The sequence below is a fragment of the Eurytemora carolleeae genome, unplaced genomic scaffold (assembly GCF_000591075.1).
Source record: "Eurytemora carolleeae unplaced genomic scaffold, Eaff_2.0 scaffold943, whole genome shotgun sequence".
NCBI classification, from domain to species: domain Eukaryota; kingdom Metazoa; phylum Arthropoda; class Copepoda; order Calanoida; family Temoridae; genus Eurytemora; species Eurytemora carolleeae.
The window spans coordinates 39118-58611 of NW_019396842.1; the positions used below are offsets into that span (position 1 = coordinate 39118).

Consider the following 19494-nt stretch of genomic DNA (forward strand, 5'->3'; position numbering starts at 1 on the left):
TACCTTTCAGCAGACAAAGAACCCTACATCCACGTAAAAAAACCAGATATTTCCGGATCAAACAAAACATCAAATACAAAAACATAAATATATATTTTTCACAAAAAACTAAAAGATATAAAAAACTGCACCAATTCTATTTCGTTTATTAAAATAACAAATTGTAATAATATGAATTGATTATTTAATATTGTATTTTTATGAAACCCCTGCACTGGCTCCCTGGCTAAAGAACACCAGCTTGGTAAACCAGACCTTGAAAAAAACAGGCAACCTCAATCCTGCAAGACAAACCAACAAGCAGTTCAAATCAGGACCTGAGCTAGAGAGGTTCCTCCAAGTCTCCACAACATAACCTATTTGACTCCGTCATTATTATGATAAAATATACCATTCTAAACGTTCTTTGTTGGATCCTTCATTGGATCAACTTATACGATCAATGTGAATGAATAATAATCAGGGCGAGGTGGATCTTCAGAGTAACCTCTCTTTCCCGGAGTTGATTCACAACTAACTCCTTTCTCTCATGCTTCGCTCCAAGCTTAGATCTTAACCCTAACTCCCCTGGCTGGGCGGGCCGACTCTCCTGCCCCTGCCCTCTGGAATAACGGAACAATGGCGTCGCTTGGGTTATTTATAGATCTGTTTTGGCTTGTTAGAATTATCACATGAACACAACTAAAACCGTTATAATTCTGAAGTTTGTATAAGAGGTGGAGGGGGGGCATGATACCCTAGATAACTATGATTGCAGCGATCTTGAGGTCATAATTGTCATCTCTGTCCTTTCTTTTTTATTATGAAGTTAAGGTTAAGATTATGTAAATTTTAACTGTATGACTAGTATGCATGTCTCTGAAAAAAAATCAAAATTTAAAGGGACTGTAAGTTTAATTTCAAGTGATCCTCCATGCAAAGATGGCAATGCCCGATTTACAACAGTAACCTTAAAAGCTTTATCTGATCAAATATAATTTAGAACTCTTTTTTTGGTTTTTTTTTACTGTTTATTTTATTTTGGAGGTAGTTTCTTTGCGAAAGTGACTTGCGATTTCTTTTAATAACAAATGGAGAGAAGAATCAAACAATTTTTGAGTCTGAAAAAAAACAATAGTTTCTGTGCTTTCTTTAAAAAGTATCATTGCATGTATGTTCACTTTAAATTACAAATAAACCCCCTTTAAAGTCATATTTACCTAAAAGTGTTAGCATTTTCTGGTGTAGTAAACACGATTATACAATTTAGTAATGAGAGAAAATTGGTAATCCATTCAAAATACTCAGCTGGAGAATGCTTGCTGGATATGTTGTAATATGCGCTCACTTTGTGAATATCTCAGATATAAATCTGATAATTAATAATCATCATAGATTAATTAACAATAACAGATAGGACACTAGATGTAGTCTTTTTAGATTCAAGGGTTTTTCATTCACAATAACCCTGGGGCAGAAGCTCAAAGGAGTTCCGAGCAGGCAGTGCATGTTCTCTCTCTGTCTTAGGGTTCAACATTGCCTGTTAGGAACTCCTTTGAGCTTTCGCCTCAGTGTTATTGTGAATAAAAAACTCCTAAATCTTTTAATAGCTTATTAAATGATTTGGCAAATTTATGTACAGTTACAGGGAACAGTAAATGTAAGAAAACAGACAGTAAAGGATATGTACAGTCATCTCTGAAGTGTTATCATTTGTGGGTAACCCTTTACTGTGTAAATTCAGTGTGTAATGTGTATGAATTCCTTGCTTAAACAATTTCTACTTAGAATGTCGTCTTTGCCTAGTTTTGAACATTCCATGTAAATAACTTTATTGGTCGAAAAGCCTCATTATGTAAATAAATGACAAATGGACACTGTCAACGCCGGGTACCTCTCCTATTGTATATCTAAAATTACAATGAATACTGTTAAGAATTACAAAATTACAAAATTTCAAAAAAGAAAATTTTGACACTAGTTTTTATTGTTTTTAAAAAATATTGGTTTGAAAGATCTATTTTTTTTTGGGAAGAATATCAAAGAATTGTTAAGGAAGGTTTCATGTCGTTGTCAGCAAATTTCCTATGACTCTAAAGTTTTAAAATTTATTTTTTCCTTTCCCTTTCTCATTCCTTGCTTTGGCCTAGGTACTTTATTTCTGTACACATCTCAAATTAATAAATTAATGCATCCTTCATTTAAAACGATTTTTCCAATTTTTCTAAGTTTTTTTCTCTTAGACTAAAATATATATTTATCCCTATGGTAGAATTGCAGATTGGTTTCACGTTAGGGTAGAACTCGATTTCATCCTAAACATAAAATAATTAGAAAAAATTCAGAATGTTTCCGAATTAAAAACTTTTGAAATTATCATCGTGATTTGAGGAACTTAAAAAATAGACTTGTTTTGTGACACTTCTTAAAATTAGTAACATTTCGGCAAGGCAAACCAGTTTGGCATGTGGAACAGTAGTTCTTAATAATTTTACGTTAATTTAGGGTTAATGTTTTTCAATTTTTACTCAATGCAAACTGACCCTCCGGTGGATTTGATACAAGTGTTGTTATTGATAAGAGTGTTGGTTTTGATATGAGTGTTATTTTTGATATGAGTGTTGTTACTGATACTAGTGTTGGTTTTGATACGAGTGTTGGTTTTGATACGAGTGTTGGTTTTTAATACAAGTGTTATTTTTGATATGAGTATTGGTTTTGATACGAGTGTTGTTATTGATATGAGTGTTGGTTTTGATACGAGTGTCGGTTTTGATACAAGTGTTGTTATTGATATGAGTGTTTTTTTTTATATGAGTGTTGGTTTTGATACGACTGTTGGTTCAGCTAAAAATAACCTAATATTAGCTAACCTATGGCAATGTTAATGTTAAGAATAAACTAATTTTAGCTAAAAATAATCTAATTTTGGCTAACCCAATCTGAACATCAGCTAAGAATAATCTAATTTTTTGCTAATCCTATCTGAACATCAGCTAAGAACAGCATAATTTTAGCAAACCCGATCTAAAAGTTAGCTGTAAGAATAGCCTAATTTTAGCTAACCTTATATGAATTTTAGCTAGGAATAAATTAATTTTGGCCAACCTTATCAGAACAAGCAAAAAAATTAATTTTAGCTAACCCTTTCCGAATATTAGCTTAGAGTAAACTAATTTTAGCTAAACCTATCAGAATGTTAATTGAAAATAACATACTTTTAGCTATCCCTATCTGAAAGTCAGTCAAAAATAAACTAATTTTAGCTAACCCAATATTAAAAAGCTAAGAATAACTTAATTTTAGCTAACTCTATCTGAATATTAGTAAAGATGAAGAATAACTAAATCTTAGCTAAATCTATATCTGAACATTAGTTAAGATGATGAAAAACTTAACTTTAGCTAACTCTATCTGATCATCAGCAAAGAATTACCAGACTTTATCTAGGATCAAACAAAAATTAGCTAGCACTATCTCAACATTAGCTAAGAATAAACTAATTTTACTTTACCAAACCCTATCAGAGCATCATCTTAGAAAAAACTAATTTTAGCTAACCCTCTGAATATTAACTAAGAATAAACTAATTTTAGCTAATCCTATCTAAATATTAGCTAACAATAATCTAATTTTAGTGTTTTTTGCGAAAATCCTAATATTCATCTGAATCCAATAAAGCTGTTAGAAATTTTTAGATTATTTTTTGTGTGTTTTTGTGCTGAGAGGATTGTTTAGTGAAAATCAAAAAAAAATGTTGATTTACAGGGACACCCTACTGAATATGTTAGAAATTCAATTTTTTAAAAAACTTTTCTGGAATAAGTATGAGCTCAAATATAGTGAGAACCAGAAAACTCTGGTATAGGGAGATAGTCCCAAGAAACACATCGGAACCCCTTCCAACTGGGTTCTCTCAAAACTCCTGATCCCTCAAAAAGCCATACCTATTCTTGAATCCGTCATTCTTATAACATAAACATAAAATATAAAATGAAGTTTCTCAAAAGCCCATATTGATTCTTACCCGAAATACAGAAAGGTCGATTTCTTTCTCAGTTTATAAAGATAAAAATTTCCCTATAAGATAATCGAAGGATTGTAGTATTGGTTTTGGTGAATTATATTGAAATACTATTGAAATCATTCCATAAACCTTCAAAAAGTTTAATTTTTAACAAAACCTTTAGTTCTGGGCAATTGCACATATTTATATAAAACTTTCTTAAACCGCCATGTTTTTTCTTAATTCATTAAGTTAAGAGTTTAAATCATAATAAGTATTGATAAATATTGCTTTAAATCAAGTCCTTAAACATATTGATGTAAAACCTTTCAGAAAGTAGGAAGGATTCTGCAAAAAAAAAATTTGAAACCAAATAGAATTTTTATTTTGAACAAAAATATTTAGTATTTGTATAGAAGCATTTCTGGGTATCACCTTAGTCTACTTTTGCATTATTTTTATTCATATAAAACAGTAAAAAAGAGATTCTGTTAATGGCATAAAACTAAACCTAGCTAATCAATCATTGCAGGGAGGGATGGCAAAAACACCAATTTGTTATTTACAAATCTGCTTATGGAAGAAGTATATTTTCTTTATAGTTTTGTACTATTTTCATAAACGAAAAAGCTGGTTTTAATACTAATCAGCTGATCTCCTAATGTAGGGAGGAATGGCAACCATTCCAATTTGTAATCCCCTGGAGGATACTGCTGGGTACTGTGGAGTACTGTGAGGTGCTGTAGGGCGCTGCGGGGTACTGTGTGGTACTGTGGAGTACTGTGAGGTAGGGTTTCCAACGAAATTCCGAATTAGGGTTTACATACGGAAATGATCCGGAAATTTTTTCCATTTCCATTATGGAAAAGGTTCCGGAAAACCGGAATTCCGGTACGATTTCCGGAACGATTTTTTTTCCTTAAAACAGAAATTTCTGGAACGTTGTTCCAGAATTACGGATCGTTACGGAATTCTGGAACGTTCCAGAAATATCCGGAACGTTCCGGAATATCGTTCCAGAAATTTTCCCGAAAAATCGTTCCGGAAATTTCCGGTTTCCAGAACATTTGGTACCAGAATTACATTAAAGTCTTACATATGTAAGGAAATTTTTCCGATTTACGCAATGGAAACTGGAAATTTTACGGTTTCCATTCCGTAAAACGAAAATTTCCGGTTTCATTTTATACCGGAATTATCCCAGAATTCCGGATTACGCAACAAATTTCAGGATCATTCCATTTCCAAAAATGGATTTTTTTTCCAGAAAAAGGGAAACCCTACTGTGAGGTGCTGTAGGGCGCTGTGGTACTGTGGGGTACTGTGGGAGTACTTTGGGGTACTGTAGAGTACTGCAGGGTAATGCATGGTACTGCTTATTGCTGCTAGTTACAATACATCTGGGGGGTACTAGGTGGTACTAAAAGTATTTGAGGGTATTGCTGGGTACTGGGGAGTAGTACAGGATACTGCTTGGTACTTTGGAGTGCTGTGGGGTACTCAGGGTACTGCTTGGTACTGCCGGATATTACTGTGGGGTACTGGGGATACTAACAGGTGCTGGGGGGGGGGGGGGTTACGACAAGTATAGGGGGCTACCTTGGGAAACTGCAGGATGCTGGAGTTTACTGCTGGGTATCCTGCAGTATGCGCAGTTATTCAGTACTCTGCAGTGCCCTGCAGGGCAGAATAGTACTGAATGGACTGCAGGGCACAAAAGGGTTCACAGACAGCAGGGTACAGGATACCAGTGGCCGAATTTAAAGAATTTGAGCAGCGGTTTAAATTTAAGCCGCGGCTTAAATATGGTTGGTTCCACTTAAAAGTGTATCAAATGTTTCCAGATTTTAGCCAGCGCTAAATTTAAACCGGGTTTTGGCGGATTTTGGCGGATTTAAACCGCGGCTCAAATTCTTTAAATTCCATCTCTGGTTGCCTTTTCTAAAATAGTTGTGTTTGATTTTTTCAACATTTATTCCATAAAAAAATTAAAAAATTGAATAAATATTCTAGCCGTCACAGGGCTAAAAATAATTATTTTCAATAAAATGTACAGACACACCTGGTGGGAAACATCTTGTCAATAGAAGTTGTCAAAGTTGACTTTTAAAGTCGAGTTTAAGTCTGCTACTTAAAGTGACTTTTTAAATTAATCTGGGATGAAAATGTCAAATTGACTAGTTACCAAAAGAAAGAGTGGAACTTTTTCCACTCGAGTAACAGAGTAACCTAAACATGAACTTTCCAACACGGATTCTAATATGCAAAAAATTATCCTCATGTTGATACCATGCTAATTTTTCAGACTCGTAAATCCTATAAACCAATGATTTGGTTCTAAAATCTTATTAACTATATAAACTGCTTTGATACTATAGCCCATATATATTTATAAATCATCTTTCGTAATCTTAAAACAATGTGAATTATACATGTAAATCCTGTAAGAACATTTATCCCTACGAAAATAAAAAACATTTTGTTTAAAAAAAAAGTTGACATTTATCTGACATATTATAGTGGACTTTACAGTCGGCTTTTTCTGAACTAGTATTTCTTTTTCTTCCCAGTTCTGTTCACTGGGTGCATTGCACATTTGTACTGAATACGTTGAACGGTGTTAACGAATGTGAAAAAGCAGCCTAAGTTGTCGTCTTCCATCAACAATTAACAAATAAGGAGAGGATAGAGTAGAGAATTATACACAGTAAAATTGCGCATTGATTCACACACATCGTGGAGTCATTATCATCGTGGTATTGGAAAAGTACAGCCGCCCACCCTCCTTCCATTCTCTATGTCTATCATTCAGAAGAGGGTTTAACACCATCTCTTCTCTCTGGGTCCTCAAGGGAGCTGCCAACAGGGCCGGTCAACCAAACTGTCCGGCCCGGATGGCTGCTTAAGGTGAAGGTCATAAAGGTTGACTGTACCAGCCATGCCGGTCTGCAGGTCATATCAGTAGACCTGGAGACCAGGGCGTTGGGCCGGTCAGAACGGATTAACCAGCAAGCTCTTGAAAGTTAGATACTTTCAGGCGGGCTGACAAAGCAGCCACAGCTTGCTGGTCAGTATAGATTACAGGAGGACCTTACAGGTTGCAGAGTAGGATTACCCTTCTTGGTTAGCCAGAAATAGTCACATACAGGCTTTTGAGAAGGGAGGACAGAGAACCTGAACCTTTGAAATTCAGGAAGACAACAAAAAGGTAGGGCTTTTTCAAGAAGATTAAGCACAACATTTATTTTACAGCTTTTTTAGGTTTTTCTTTCCTCGAATATGTTTTCTTCAGGACTTTGATTCCTGATATCTCTTGTCCTGAGAAAAAGTCCCAGGAGTCCAAAACGTTTTCTAGTGACATTTTGTCCTTGGACTTTTATACTAAAGTTCTTATTTACTTTTTTTAATCACTTTGGCTAACACAGTAGAAAAGCTCAAGTCTGTTTTGTGGAGAAATCACAACTGAAAAAAATTAGTTTTTAAAATTGCAAAAATTTATTACTACTTTTCATACTTTTGATTGCAAACAAATCAATTCAAAATACTTAAAATCATTTTTATTTATTTATTCAATATATTTACCATACAAAAATATTAGTAGAGATTAATATATAAATAAAGCCTATTATTTAAATGTTCTGACAATTTTTGATCCCCTTTATGGTTGAATCTTAGATTCTGACCACCTCCTTAGATCATTTTTATTCATCTCTCGGTGGATTTTCAGTAAATCCAATATCCATAGATTTCAACTTAAATTCTGTGAGATTCATTAAAACTGGTTCTATTTTCAACAGTCCCAAATAGTAGTCATGCAGCAGAAACCATCTGAAATAGTAATTACATAAATTAAAATCTAAATTGGTTGCTATGACTTTTCTGCTATTTGTAATAAAACAAAGTGTTACATTCAAATTAAAACTCTTTGTGAAATAAATTGTGCATACTGTCAGTTCTGTCAGTAGTCCTTCTTTCTGAGTTTCTAAATATATATAATTATGTGACTATTAACTGTACGGCTGTAACCAGGGGGATGATAGTTCTCTACCTGTGTGCTTAGTTAGCTGTACTGTACACTTACAACTGTTTACCAGGGGGGATGATAGTTCTCTACCTGTGTGCTCAGTTAGCTGTAATGTACAACTGTTTTCTAATATTAATATACTATAGGTTAGGCCAGAATTAACTTAAAATAAATAAATATGCAGTACCCTCTCAGTATAGTTTATGGCCTATTAAATTAGCAAAGGATTAGCGTACATCATCACTCTATACACTATAACCTGGTTGGCTGTAACCTTCTGCATTACATTGGATTTTCTATTCTGACATTTGATTGTCCAATATAGCAATAATAATAATATTTAAAAAGGTGTTAAATTTTAGATTGAGTAAAGATAATTTAAAAAAAAAGAACGAATAACTATATTAATATTAACTAAAATAATAGAAATGGCTGGTTTTCTTGCAACGTGCTATGCTTATTTTAAGAGAAATTATCGATGAATAAATCCTTTAAGAATGGGGTTATATCCTATTTTCTAAAAACTTCTCCTAGGAGTTCTAGGACATGTTTAAAAAGTAAAATTTTAACGCAATGAAAAATATTCGCCTCAAATAATGTTTTAAAACATGTGATTTGCTTTTTCAGGTTCTCACTTTACTATTATTAGCATTTGTTTTTATCTTTCGGACTATAAAACCTTTTTTTCCACATCCATATTTGATTTGTGGGAATATTAAAATATTCTTAATTGTGTTCATAACATGAGGCAAGAAAATATTTCACCTCACTTTCTAAAGATTAAAATCTAATCTTTTCTGAACAATATTCTATAAAACATATGCAAAATTTGTATCCTCAGCAAAAATATAACAGAAAAACAATCCAAATACAAATTGATCAAAAAAACATTTTTTTCATGTATATTTTCTCTGAGGGTTAAATTTTGGCATACTGATTATGTTATAGCCCATAAATTGTACCTATAGTCAGTTCCATCTAGGATAAGACATACATCATTCTCTATACAAGTTGTAGCCATAATATTTTGTTCTTTCCCTGCAAATCTGTTCTCATTAATATACCTAAACAATATGCAATATGTTCTTGTGCACAGATCTTAACAATATGAAATATGTTCTTGCACAGATTTAAACAATATGCAATATGTTCTTATGCACAGATTTAAACAATATGCAATATGTTCTTGCACAGATCTAAACAATATGCAATATTTTCTCATGCACATATTTAACCAATAAATTCTCATGCACATATCTAAACAAGTTTTGTATCATTCACATATCTACACAAAATATTCTCATGCACATATCTAAGCGATATTTTCTCATGCACACATCGAAGCAGTAATATGTAATATGTTCTCATGCACACATCTAAGCAGCAATATGTAATATGTTCTCATGCACACATCTAAGCAGCAATATGTAATATGTTCTCATGCACAAATCTACATAAACCCTCAGCTCAGCTTTCTAATTTGATAAATTTTTATGGTCGAGTACGATTTTTTCTATGATGAGAAAATTTCAGGAATCAATTTGAGTAACAATTTTTAAAGTTTAATTTTAAAGGGAGTGTTTGCGAAAAATGAAAGGCGGTATAGGCTTAATGCGATAAAAAAGCGCTTTTGATCGCTACTAATCTTACTTCTATCTGTTGCGTCTATATGGAGAAAATTGTTAAAAACGACTAATACCGAATAACTTAGCGCCTATACAAATTGAGAAAATTGCAACATACAACTTAGACCGTAAAAAATCAATTTAATTTCAAACAAATCATTCAGATATTACAACATATAGTCATCGATTATCTTTCGCCACTTTTGTATATAGTTTATATTTTATAATATTTTTTAATTAATTTGTTTTGAATTTGATTATATCTCTTGCGGCTTGCACAACTATCTAAGAATGCCGCGGACCACTCACATTTTTCGAAATCAGTTAAAACTTTTTCAAAAAAAAATAAAATATTATAAAATATAAACTACATACAAATGTGGCGAAAGATAATCGATGACTATAGGTTGTACTGTCTGAATGATTTGTTTGAAATTAAATGGATTTTATACGGTCTAATTCGTATGTTGCAATTTTCTGATTTTGAATGGGCGCTAAGTTATTCGGTATGAGACGTCTTTAACAAGTTTCTCCTTATAGACGCCACAGATAGAAGTAAGATTAGTAGCGATCAAAGGCGCTTTATATCGCATTAAGCTTATACCCCCTTTCATTTTTTTCGAACACTCCCTTTAACAAGACCAAGCATTATTATGCACTCCATTTTATATCTTGTAAATATCTTGAAATAGTCTTAAAAGACCAATTTGTATAAAAATGAAGCATTTTAGTTAAGCAAATATTTTTGTGAAAATAATAATAATAAATGATAAAAATGTTTAACCTTTGTAGAGTTGAATAATAGGCTTTGTGCCATTTTAAGATTTGGTCAGCGCTTCCTCCAAACACCCCAGCACCTATTCTATCCACCTAAAGTAAAGAACAGTAAACACCCCAGCACCTATTCTATCCACCTAAAGTAAAGAACAGTAAACGCAATTTCAAGTGACTATAAACTTCTTACAGCATGGAATGTCCAATTCTCAATGGTGGCTTTTAAGGTTTCAAGGGTACCGTTGTTTAATAATTAATTAATTGTTTAACCATCTTTAAATGGAAGATTACCTGAAATTATAACTTTAGTCCCTTTAATGACTGTAGTAGACATGCATTCATATTTAAAGTTTCTTCATTATCAATAAAGAATTAAACAATACACTTTTTTATATACCTGCCCAAAATCAACATTTGAAACTCCATTTTCAAAAATCAAGTCATTTTCAGTAAAGTTTAGAACTTTCAGAAAAAGCACACCTACAGCAATTATTAATATGTTTTGACCAAAAATATTACTACTAAAAATATTATTAACCACAAATATAGCTAGCCAAAAATATGACCATTTTTAGCCAAGAAATATAACCATTTTTTTACCAAAAATTTGACCATTATTAACCAAAAATATAGTTATTTTTACACCGAAAATTTAACTAATTTTTTGACAAAAATACAATAATTTCTTTAACCAAAAATATAACTATTTTTCAACCAAAAACATAACCATTTTTAATCAAAAATATAACAATTAATTTAAAAAAAGATAATTGTTTTTTAACCAAAAATAAAATCATTTCTTTAAAAAATACAACCGTTTTTTAACCAAAAATATAAACATTTGTTATCTAAAAAAACATTTTTTAAACAAAAAATATAAAATTTTAGAAACAAAAATACAACTATTTTTTATCCAAAAATGCAAACATTTCTCAGCCAAAAATTTAACTGTATATATACCTAAAAGTTATTTTTTTGGATCAAAAATGCTAGTATTTTTGATCGAAAAAAAGTATATTTCTGTCAGTTATATGTTAAATATTTATAAGAATATTTACTATTATTTTTAAAGGCAAAAATATGTATCCAGACATTATTATCATAGGAGTTAAATATGTTCTGCAGTGTCAAAATTGTACCTGGGTTAGATGGTAAGTGATTTATCAGCTGCATATTGTTAAATCTAAATATAATATCATTTTGTAAAAAATTTGTCAAGTGTTTTCGAAGGTAAAAAACATTTTTACAAAATGTGCAATTGTTATAACAAGTTTGTTCTCATCAAAAAACAAAAAGGTCCATTCCAAATAAATGGGCAGTAATTATTTGTATGATTTAATCCACAAAGAATCTTAGCTAAAATTTTTTCACAATTGATTTTATAAAAACTGGCAAATCTTTACTATTGATTCATTGCAATATTTCTCTTCAGTTTGAAGTATTTTTTAACTCACAATTTACTATAGTGTTACATAATTAATGTTTTATCTAGGAGTAACCCTCTATTGTAAAAGATGTCAAATAATGATGATTTTTGTGAAAGGAGAAATATATACCCCCTTTTATCATAGTTTTGTTTATCACTAGTGGTTAGGGATATCACGGGCAGCCGTAGTACATTTGAATTTCCGAGCCGGGTCAAACTTTCTGGTCCTAGTTTGTACTGTACCTAGCTCTATGGACAGGACTAGCCGGTGCAACAAGGTTGACGCGGTCAGACTTTATGCTTCAAATAGATTGAATTTACTTTTACTAAAGGGGCAGAGGCGCGTGATATTTATAGAATCCTGCCAAAATGGGGCCCAAGCTTCCTCGGAAATCCCTGTCTTAGGATTCCACCTGGGATTCCTGAAACTAAGGTTCAAGGATCTGCACAAGATGGTCAGTGAAGGAGGAGAGAGTAGTTAGTCATGGACGAACAGGCTTGAGCGGAGGTGGAGCTGATCGTTGTGACCAAGATGTGCAGCTGTATACATGTTTACCATTTAACCGCATTTCTCATTATTTTATTCAATAAAGTATCTTGTATCTTGTTTTTGCGTTATATTTATTGATTTCGTGAATAAGTCCATCAATATATGCAATTTTGAAAATACTGTTTTTCATTAACTTTAACACTATTTTAAGAAACATGCATGTCTAATTTGCAGTTTAAACACACTGAAGATTTTCTTGTTGTCCTACCTGAAAATTGAAAATTAATTCAATTAACAAAAGTTATTCATTCAGTATTGACAAACAAGGAAACTTAACGGAATAACTCTTTTTCCAGATAAAGAAGTTTTACAGGGAACCGTTGTAAATCTTGCAAATCCATTTTTACAGGGAGGGTCACTTAAAATTATGTTGACAGTCCCATTTAAGGTTATTATTTTGAATTATAATATTATTAATTAAATAGTTTTACCTGTTATGTCTGATACATCCTATATCAACCCAAACAAAATAGTTTGATTTAAAAATATTCCATTGCGAGGCTAGTTTTAGAAAATTTGTCTTTTCATTCCATACCCAGTACACCTTTCTATATATATAAACATTAAAGAGACTCTGGACGTCATTTATGTAGATTCTGATTGACAACCATACCCTTTAAAATTTGGTCTGATCAAATCTGTCAGAGTTATCCTTTTTATTCTAACTGACAATTGAGTGCTTGTTCATATTTTAACCAGAAACTCTTGTAATTGCAATTACAGCATCTTTGATGATCATAGCTACTTAAAGGTAGTGTTCGCGAAAATTGAAAGGGGGTATGGGCACTTTTGATCACGACTAATCTTGCTACTATCTGCTACTAGTGTCCATACAAATCAAGGAGTATCGTATATAAGGGAGATGAAAACGACCCGGACCATCCTACCAAAATAATAGGTTATTGCATACATTGAACAGTGAAAAAAAGTAGGCTGAATAACACTGAACAAACACATTATTTTGGGATGCAAAAATATTGACATTACAAACATATTTCTTTATAATATAAAAAATATCGTTTTATTAAATAGGGTACAATAAAAAGCAAAATTAAAAAATTAAAAGACGACCTTTATAAACTCTTTTTCAAATGGAGTACCGTCTGTAAAGCATAGATAACCATATGATATGGCGGTTCGCATTGTTTCCATCTCCCTTATATTCAATACTCCTTGATAAAAATTCTTAAAGTTGCAACATAGGACTGGGATCATAAAACATTAATTAATTCCAAACAATTCAAGTATTACAACCTAAAATCATCGATAATATTTTGTTGCATTAGTTGGTAGTTCATAATATTTTTTATTATTTTTTACGATTCAAGTCGTATGTGGCAACATTTTGAATATGAATGGATGCTAGGTTCTTTGGTACAGACAAGTTGTTTTTACCAATTTTCTCCTTATAAAGCTTTGAAATATCAAATTAAAAATATAATTATTTCTTAAAAGATAAAACTGTTTTTAAGCAAAAAATCTAACCATGGAAATTATAAATCTAAAACCATATATGAATGTTTAAATCGCATATTAAATTTTTGAAAATTTTTCACAATTTACATTGTAATTTGAGTGCTAAAACGTTATATTTTATCTCAAAAAGTCGGTTCAAACCTTGTTTTTCTGAACTTTTCAAGATGAAAAAAATATTTCAGCTTAGAAAACATTCAAATAATTTTTGCTAACTTTAATATTCAAACATTTTCTATGTTAGCAAACCAATAGGGTTAAGAAACTATTTACTTGTTATGTCCAACATGTTTCTCTCTGTCTATAGTAGCTTGGAAATCCCAAATTTTTTGATCATATTCCTAAAAACTTATTTTTTTCAGGTTTTGAAGATAAAAAAAATTATGTGGTTGAACTGGGTAGTTAAATTACATCTTAGATACTCTGAATGGCTTCAATATACTGTAAATGTTGTAATTGTAACCAGCATAGACTCAATAGTATGGATGAAACATAGGTTGCCACGACTGCTGTTAAAACTAAAGTGAAGTTGTTGGTTGGTAAATAGGCCCTGATCATGTGCCTGCGATTTGATGGTTTAAAACCCGAGCTTAACACGAGAATGACCTGGTGTAGAAACATTGAGGCTTGTATAGAATACAATGGTTTTCTCCATACAGAGTTGAAATCTCCAGGTCAACGCTTAAAAACATGTGGCCATATGAGAGAATTTGGCCTGGGATAAGCCAAGTAAGGATCAGATGTGGATCAGCCCTCTTGTGGAGTAGAGTATTAAGAAATTCTCCCAACTCCTCATGGTGTCATAACAGACTATATGAGTCCTGAGAAGCTGTCAATCTCAGGGACAGAACTTCGGATATACTCCTATCCATGGGTTAAACAAAGGTCTGCATAGGAAACCTGAGCCTGTGGATCTAGATGGCTTTCCATCCCAGAATACAAGTAGATCTTAGGAAACCCAAACTTGGGACTCTGAATGGAGTAAAGTACAGGAAACCCATCACTGAGCACGCAGGAAACCCAACCTGTGGCTCTGGATGAAGAAGATTATAGGAAACCCAATCTGTGGATTCAAGGAAACTGTAGTAGCAGTATATCTACATGCTTTATTTCTTTGTTCCTTTTATTTGTTTCACTTTCAATGGAAATGTTAAACTATTTTGTTGTTTTTTTACTGGTGCAAGACTTGAATATTGTACCCCCCTTTTGGGTGGTTACTTTCTTATGTAACAGTAAATTGGCAATCAAAATCCTCAAATAATTGTAGGAATATGAAATGACAATGTTGCTGGTGAGAGGAGGAAGGATTTGTTCTGCTTTAAACAGCTGACAAGTGAGGGTATTGTCCTGCGGGATGCAGGTCATTATTCTTCATCACTGGTAGTTCTGGAATCCTGGGATGGAAGAATTTACCACAATGGATTGTACTTCAATATTGTAATTTATATATTAGATATCTATTCTTACATTTGTTTTATTTATTACTCAAATTCATTAAATTGCCTCATAATTGATTATTTTGCTTTCAGAAACTTTATATACTGGTTTCATTAATCTGGTAGACCAGTTTTTTTTCAATACCAAACCTGAAAAATCTACTGAGGGAGCTTCAGTGAGTTGTATTCTTTATATCTTCAGAGAAAGAAACTATAATGACTAATTATATATTCATATTTTAATTAACTACAAAGCACGTGATAATACAAATAAAAAATCACAATTTACTATGTAGTTTGGACCTGCCTAACCAGAGTAGGTTGTTTTAATTGTTTGGCCCACTATAAAAGAAGGAGAATTGGAAATAGATAAAAACATACAGTGTACATTTTAAACACAATGATGATGTTAAATATGGAAAAAGGTAAGGAGGAGGTGAGGGAGTATAAGGGAGAGGGAGGGTACTCAGCAGAAGGGTTGGAACAGAGGGCAATATAATATTTAAAGCATGGATATTACAATCCCTCTCTGTCCTCTCTCTCTTTGTTCTCCGAGTCAAAGCAAAATACAGAAACAAAGGACAGCTAACAGACAGTTAACAGACAGCTAACATTATGCAGGAATATGTATCATCAGACTCCTCAGTATCATCAAGGGATTCATCTCCTGTGGTTTATGGAACTGAACCACTAAGATTGTGAGAACAGCTATCAGAGCATAGTAAGGAAGCAGCTGGGAATGTAATGGAAGTATCTTCTAGCTGGCATCTGGAAATTTATGAACAGCTTGAATTCCTTGTTTCCCCCATCTTGATTCCAGCCAAAAGTCTATTCCAGGCTGAAGTTGGGCCTCTTTGCCATTTTTTAAGCAGAACCGATCCATTTGGGAGCCAATAACATGCTTGGATGTCTACTTCAGGTATTTCTATATTGAATTTCTGCTTAACTAGCTCTAGGCAGTGAGCAAAGATGGAAATTCTATCAAACTGCTTATCAGTTTAAATGATGGATTGAATCTCAAGGGGTTGGTTTTAGGCAAGATAAGATAAGGTTTCCCTTTAATTGTCTCTGCTTTGTTTCATCTAGGTCATCCTTGCTTCTGCTGTTTCATGTTTGAGCTCTGATATCTCCTTTCTCAGTATAACCACAATTTCAACTAAAAGGTTTAGAATTACCAAAACTAGATGTTTTGAGTTTTATTTCAGTCTCAAAACCAAGTCCTGTAGCAAAAAGCATGTAAACATGATATGAACCTATAGATAATTAGTGCTAGATGACCGCGCACACACACAAAAATTCAGATCTTGTCATGGTGAATGGTAAGAACTAACTTCACAGTAGTTCAGAGAATTAGATGCATTGTTCCTTAAATCCAAACCAACAATAAAACCTCAGTAAGCTGTGTTACCTTTATCATTATCAGATATTGACTGTCCATTGCTATGGAGGCAACAGTTTCTGTAAATGGCAGCGCATCCAGAGTATAATTAATCAGTTTTTATTTTCAACTATTTAGTTCAAATACTTCTCGATATCAGATTCAATCTCAATATTTCCTTTAGATTATCAATGAATTTAAGTTTAATATCAAAACTTTTATTTATACCTTATAAACATAGAAGTTTTCAAAAGGTTGGATTAGTATTTCTAATGGACGACTTGGATCTCTCAACTTCCTATAAAGTTTTACAAATACAGTGATATCCAGAAAAAAAGTGGAATAATTGTTGTCTCTGTTCTTTCTTTTTTATTATGAAGTCAAGTTTCAGATGATGTAATTGCTATGACTAGATTTAAAGGGACTGTAAGTGTAATTTCAAGTGATCCTCCATGCAGAGATGGCAATGCCCGATTTGGGTGATCAAATACAATTTCAAACTCTTTTTTTTGTTTTTGTTACTGTTTATTTTATTTTGGAGGTAGTTTCTCTGGGAAAGTGACTTGTGCATTTCTTTTAATAACAAGCGGAGAGAATATTAGAATCAAATAATTTTTGATCAGAAAAAACAATAGTTTTTTTTCATTTTAAAAAAAATTATTATTGTACATCTACCATCTTTGCATGTAGGTTCACTTTAGATTACAATTACATATTTACCTAAAAATGTTAGCATTGTCTGGTGTAGTAAAGACAACCATACAATCTACTAATGAGAGAAAATTGGTAATCCATTCAAAATACTCAGCTGGAGAATGCTTGCTGGATATGTTGTAATATGCGCTCACTATATAAATATCTCAGATATAAATCAGATATTTAATAAACATCATAGATTAATTAACAATAACAGATAGGACACTAGATGTCGTCTTTATAGTTTTAAGGGTTTTTCATTCTCAATAACCCTGAGGCAGAAGCTCAAAGGAGTTTTGAGCAGGCAGTGTATGTTCTCTCTCTGTCTTATTGTTCAACATTGCTTGTTTGGAACTCCTTTGAGCTTTCGCTTCAGTGTTAGTGTGAATAAAAAACTTCTAAATCTTTTATAGCTTATTAAATGATTTGGCAAATTTACGTACAGTTACAGGGAACAGTAAATGTAAGAAAACAGACAGTAAAGGATATGTACAGTCATCTCTGAAGTGTTATCATTTGTGGGTAACCCTTTACTGTATAAATTCAGTGTGTAATGTGTATGAATCCCTTGCATAAACAATTTCTACTTAGAAGGTTGTCTTTGCCTAGTTTCGAACATTCCATGTAAATAACTTTATTGGTCGAAAAGCCTCACTATGGAAATAAAGACAAATGGACACTGTCAATGCTGGGTACCGCTTCTATGGTATATCTGAAATTACCAAGAATATTGTTAAGAATTACAAAATTAAAAAATTTCTAAAAAGAAAATTTGGACAATAGTTTTTATTGTTTTTAAAAAAAATTGGTTTGAAAGATCTATTTTTTTGGGAAGAATATCAAAGAATTGTTAAGGAAGGATTCATGTCGTTGTCAGCAAATTTCCTATTTTTTCAAAGCTTTAAAATTTATTTATTCCTTTCCCTTTCTCGTTCCTTGCTTTGACCGAGGTACTTTATTTCTGTACACATCTCAAATTAATAAATTAATGCATCCTTTATTTAAAACGATTTTTCCAATTTATCTACGTTTTTTTCTCTTAGACTAAAATATATATTTATCCCTATGGTAGAATTGCAGATTGGTTTCACGTTAGGGTAGAACTCGATTTCATCCTAAACATTAAAATAATTAGAAAAAATTCAGAATGTTTCTGAATTAAAACATTTCCCCTTTTGTTTTATAATAGACAGTTAGCAAACAGTTATCTATTTATCATATTTATAATACCCTCTAGTTAAATAGTCCACTTATGCCTGGAGCTGGAATATAAGGGTTTTTTTGTCAGTCCACAACAGTACAGGCTTACTTAATTAGATTAACAAAAAAGCCAATAGACCCAAATGACAACAAGAACTTTGTGGTTCTTTCAGTTCGTTAACAGAATTTTCATCAATTATCAAAAATTTAGATCGTTGATGAAATTTACCGTTCATGCAACTTTTAGAGTATTGTGCCTTACTTAATACTCAGTCCATTGAAAAAGCATTACAAATTGGGAAACTAATTTTACCTGATCAACTTTCTGAAAGTTTCTTAGAGCAAAACTTTCTTCTTGGTAAGGTGTTTCATAACTTTGAAAATATGCCCAACCCTGAATAAGCATGTACAGTTATATATGTAAAGATATTTATATAAAAAAGTAAAAAAAAAATACTTACAAATAAAAAAACAAACAAAAATATGATAAGCAATGATTCCATTTTAATTTTCTTGCAAAATGAGTTTTTCATTATCTGAAAACGAAAAATGATAAACAACCTGTAGTTCAGTTTGATTTTTGCACTCAAATTGTGTAGTGACTAGGTCGTTCTTCTACCTATATATACTGCAACTAAGAAGAATAAAAAGAAGAGTAAAAGGCTTTGTGATAAAACTCAAGCTGATATTAAAAACCACTTGAATTGTGTCAGAGAAGTAATAAAATATGTCTAGGATTTCTTCTTTAAATGTTGAGCTCAATCTATCACTATTTTCAATATCTGTTGGATCCAGTATGATTCCAACTTATTCTGTGTTCAGCCCAATTATCAATGTATAAAATTTAATGACTCATGGTAATCTCTTGTTATTCTTATTAATAATCACAATAAAACTTTCTATTTTTTGAGTATCTCTCTCTCTATA

At 32.1% G+C, this 19494-nt stretch overlaps 1 protein-coding gene across 1 annotated transcript; it reads right to left on the reverse strand.

Moving 5' to 3' along the window:
- Positions 1 to 7536: 7536 nt before the first annotated feature.
- Positions 7537 to 19492, reverse strand: LOC111709295 (uncharacterized). Its single transcript, XM_023482925.1, has 12 exons — positions 19029 to 19492; positions 18881 to 18961; positions 18435 to 18482; positions 17392 to 17522; positions 16900 to 16969; positions 14131 to 14198; positions 12816 to 12932; positions 11548 to 11591; positions 10806 to 10888; positions 10419 to 10504; positions 8972 to 9073; positions 7537 to 7813 (listed from the first exon to the last, which is right to left on the reverse strand). The coding sequence occupies exons 1-12, from the start codon at positions 19098 to 19100 to the stop codon at positions 7687 to 7689; spliced, it is 1029 nt and encodes a 342-aa protein (XP_023338693.1). The 5' UTR covers positions 19101 to 19492; the 3' UTR covers positions 7537 to 7686.
- Positions 19493 to 19494: the final 2 nt, after the last annotated feature.